The sequence below is a fragment of the Benincasa hispida genome, chromosome 1, assembly GCF_009727055.1.
Source record: "Benincasa hispida cultivar B227 chromosome 1, ASM972705v1, whole genome shotgun sequence".
In the NCBI taxonomy this organism is placed as follows: domain Eukaryota; kingdom Viridiplantae; phylum Streptophyta; class Magnoliopsida; order Cucurbitales; family Cucurbitaceae; genus Benincasa; species Benincasa hispida.
Window position 1 is genome coordinate 57,532,849 of NC_052349.1, and position 3,709 is coordinate 57,536,557.

General features: G+C 35.7%; 1 protein-coding gene across 4 annotated transcripts; it reads left to right on the top strand.

Annotated features, from left to right (window-relative positions):
- The first annotated feature begins 256 nt into the window (after positions 1 to 256).
- Positions 257 to 3,465, top strand: LOC120090269. Of its 4 annotated transcripts, none has more exons than XM_039047839.1 (3): positions 257 to 398; positions 1,225 to 2,103; positions 2,777 to 3,465. In XM_039047839.1, exons 2-3 carry the CDS (start codon positions 1,244 to 1,246, stop codon positions 2,949 to 2,951), a joined length of 1,035 nt encoding a protein of 344 aa, XP_038903767.1. In that variant the 5' UTR covers positions 257 to 398; positions 1,225 to 1,243; the 3' UTR covers positions 2,952 to 3,465. The 4 variants fall into 4 exon arrangements, with proteins under 4 accessions (XP_038903767.1, XP_038903780.1, XP_038903772.1 ...); XM_039047852.1 differs by having other exon boundaries at positions 259 to 346; XM_039047844.1 differs by lacking the exon at positions 257 to 398 and adding an exon at positions 405 to 640.
- The last annotated feature ends 244 nt before the right edge of the window (positions 3,466 to 3,709 follow it).

The window sequence follows — 3,709 nt, forward strand, 5'->3', positions numbered from 1 at the left end:
TAAATTATTTTATAATTTACTAATTTAAATTTTCAATAATTATTTAAAATAATAACAATAAATTACTTTAGAGATATTTTAAACCTATTTTTAACAATTAAAGGACTCAAAATGTATATTTTAAAAATTAGAGATTAAATGCACCTATTGTTGGAGATTAAAAAGATTTTACATTTTGAAATTATCTATTCGCCTATTATTCAAAATTGGACTATTCAAAGGTAATTGTTTTTTAAGGAAAAATAATAATAAAATGAAATGAAAGGAAGAGGGTGGTTGGGCCTCTCTGTTATCGTATTTCTGCATCTTCCTGTTATTGGTCTTTTCTTCTAATCTTATTTTTCAGGTACACTAACAAACCAACACACCGATCCTTCTGACAATTCGATCTTCTCTTGGTCAGTTTCATTTTTTCTTCGTCTTCTTCTTCTTCTTCTTCTTCTCCTCCTCAATCGCTATCTTTCAATTCCATATTTCGATTGCATTTTTTCACTTTTCAGCTTCGTTTTCCACTCTCTACTTCTTCCCCTTTTTCGTCTATTCGCGGTCTCCATCATCATTCTGATTGTCTTTATTATTTTTGCCGTTCCTTTCTGGGTTCTTTCCCTTTGTTTGAAGCCTTGACTTTTATTGAGATCAGGTCAATTTTGGGGTTTTCACTTGGTTTTTGATGAGCAGATTTTAGGGTTTTTTTTTTTGTTTGTGGGGGGGGGGGGGCCTTTTCGAGCCGATGAGACTACTTTTGGGTCTTTTTTATTTATTGATTTGAGTTCTGTAAGGATGTTCTCTTTTAGGAATCTGATAACTTTGAGCTCAGTTTCGCTTTTAGATGTATTATGTATCATCTGGTGCATTCGTATTACGTTTGCTCGATCTTTGATTGTGAGTTCTAGTTAAACCATTTTTGAAGAAGGAAGGCATAGTTTATTTATATTCAATTATCTGCTTGTGTTCTGAAGTATCTCCTATGTCTCATGATGCTGGTTTCCCTCTTTCCTTTGGCTGGTAGACATCATGTTGCTTAAATGTTAAAATTGGTGCTTGAGGTTTCTAAAGGCCTAGATGATATGTATATAATTTCAATGTGTTACACTGATGGTGTTTGTACTGTCCAGCCATGTTTGGAATTTAAAAATATTTAGGAAATCTTTCCAAAAAGACTCTGTTTCTTGGATGTCTATGATCCTATTGGGAGCTGATTTTTTCCATTTCTTTCCTGTACAGAATTTTTATTAGTACAGTTATGGCTACAGAGGAAGTTCTTGATCTGTCAGCTTTGAAAACCCAGCTCAGTGAAACAAATGAAACTTGGAAGCAAGAAATGGAAAAGCGCCAATCAGAAGTAGATGTGTTGCAAGCAAAGCTTAGGGAGGTAAAGGCATCTATAGAAGGGTCTGAGGAAGACTCAAGAAAGGAGCTAGAGGTTCTCTGGCGAAGAGTTAACACAACTTCTACATTGTTAACATACTTGAAATCAAAAGCAAGAATGTTGGCAGTTCCCCATTTGGCTCATTCTTCATGTGGTATTAAACATTTAGAAGGGGTAGGGTTAGTTGACAAAAGTGGAACACCACTATCTGGTTGGTCTAAGAGTATTGATCTTTCTTCATTTGATGGTACTGAAGAGGAATCCTTAATTGGTATTGGCAAGCCATGTGGTTTATTAGATGAACAAGATGCAGTTTATATTGGTCAAATACTCAAGTCTGTTCAGATGGTTTCAGATGTGATGGAAGCACTTGTCAAGAGGGTTATTTTGGCAGAATCAGAAACTGCTGAAGAGAAGGAAAAGGTTCATTTGGGTCGGGAGGAAATTAAGAAGAAATCAATACAGATTGAGAACATGTCCTCAAAACTGGAGGAAATGGAACAATTTGCCGTGGGTACAAATGGCATTCTAAATGAAATGCGGCAGAGAGTGGAGGATCTGGTTGAAGAAACGTGTAGACAGAGGCAAAGAGCTGCTGAAAATGAGCAGGAACTATGTCGAGTTAAGCGGGACTTTGAGTCTTTGAAATCATATGTCAGTAGTCTCATCACTGTTAGAGAAACACTTTTGTCATCAGAAAAACAGTTTCAGACAATCGAGAGGCTGTTTGAACGGTTTGTATATTTCTTTTGTTATGTTGCTTTGGCCTCGCTTGCTCTCTTCTTTCGTTATCATGGACGTTCAATTTATTTTGTAGGTTTTCCTGGATGATATAATTTTTAGTGTTTTTCTTTCATCATACTCATGGCTTCTATTTTCTTTTGACGCCCACTACACATATATGATCCCCTATGCACTAAGCGTTTCTTGTACTTGTAATTGTATTGCCTTGTGAGCCAGCTCATGGTAGACCTTTATTTAAATGTGGAGTTCTCAACAGCCTTCTCACGTAATGGATTTTCCTTCCTGCTGCTTGTGTTTTGCTTAGAAACAATAGTAGGAAAGTGCATTGCTTACAAAAAGTTTATGCTCCCATGAGCTTATTCTCTGAATTTTAAAATTCTTCAGATGTGAAATTGGATAATAACACTCAGAATAGTAGCGTGCAACAAGCGGGATCATGTAAATTCTTTTATGATGAATAGAATCTCTCACACCAAAACCAAAAATTCCCATGGCATAACTTCACATCATATGGCTGAACATATTGGATTGTGGCATCAAACTGAACCATGAAAATGCAAACTTGTTCCAATCAACCCCCGCCCCCAAAATCCTTGTCATTTTGTCTAGTTTGCTGTTATAACTTATTTTTCACTGATTTTTAAATTGATTGCTATGAAACAGGCTAGTTGCTAAGACCACTCAGTTGGAGGGTGAGAAAATGCAGAAAGAAGTAGAAGTCCAGAAACTTATGGAAGAAAATGTGAGGTTGAGTGCCCTTCTTGACAAGAAAGAGGCTCAACTTTTGGCCATGAATGAACAATGCAAGGTAATGGCATTGAGTGCTTCACATATTTAATCCAAATAATTGTTCAGCCTGGATAGCAAGGCTTTCATCTTGGTTCACAATCCCTAGCCAAGCAAGGCGGCGGCAGTGACCATGATTGGTGCGCCGCGGTGGAGGGGGGGAGCATCAGGTATTCTGGCATGGATAATGTATTTGTGAAAACCCTTGTTGTGTAGTTCCATAGTCTCAGTTCTATCTGCTACTGCGGAGAGAACTCGCAAGGTTTTTCTTGATTGGAGTTTAAACTTGGTTTGTGAATGCTTCCCTGCTTCCGAGCCGTGTATGTATGCTTCAAAAGTTGGTATGTGTCTGCTCTTTGGTGCCTACATAAATTTCCCTTTCGTCAGTTGGATACAATGCTGCAAAATCCTTATAAGCTATTTCCGGGCTGCATTCTCATGATTCCAGTGGTTGATCCCTTCTTCCAAAATGTTATTTTGGGCTTGTTGGGTATAAATGTGCCTTCTGTTTTATGTTTTTAGATTTACTAATTCAACAAAAATGTGTTTATGTGTGTGGCAGCCAATTCATATTCTATTTCGGAAAAGTGTTTTTAGATTCTAAGAATGCAAATTTTAAAAAGAATATTTTTATATTTTTCTTGTATATAGATTTTGAATTTTAAATTTAAAATGTAGAATTATGTTAAATGAAGATAAGAACATTTAGAAACATGGTATGTCATGTTATAAACTCAATTCATTTTTAAAAAATAAGATATGATTATGTATTGTATTATAAATTATATAATATTACAAAATAATAATTAT

What these genes read in the sequence shown, in the direction of transcription:
- LOC120090269 (XM_039047839.1), top strand. Translation starts at nt 1,244, where the DNA reads ATGGCTACAGAGGAAGTTCTTGATCTGTCAGCTTTGAAAACCCAGCTC. An exon ending in ATCGAGAGGCTGTTTGAACG is followed by an intron (nt 2,104 to 2,776) that starts GTTTGTATATTT and finishes GCTATGAAACAG; the next exon opens with GCTAGTTGCTAAGACCACTC.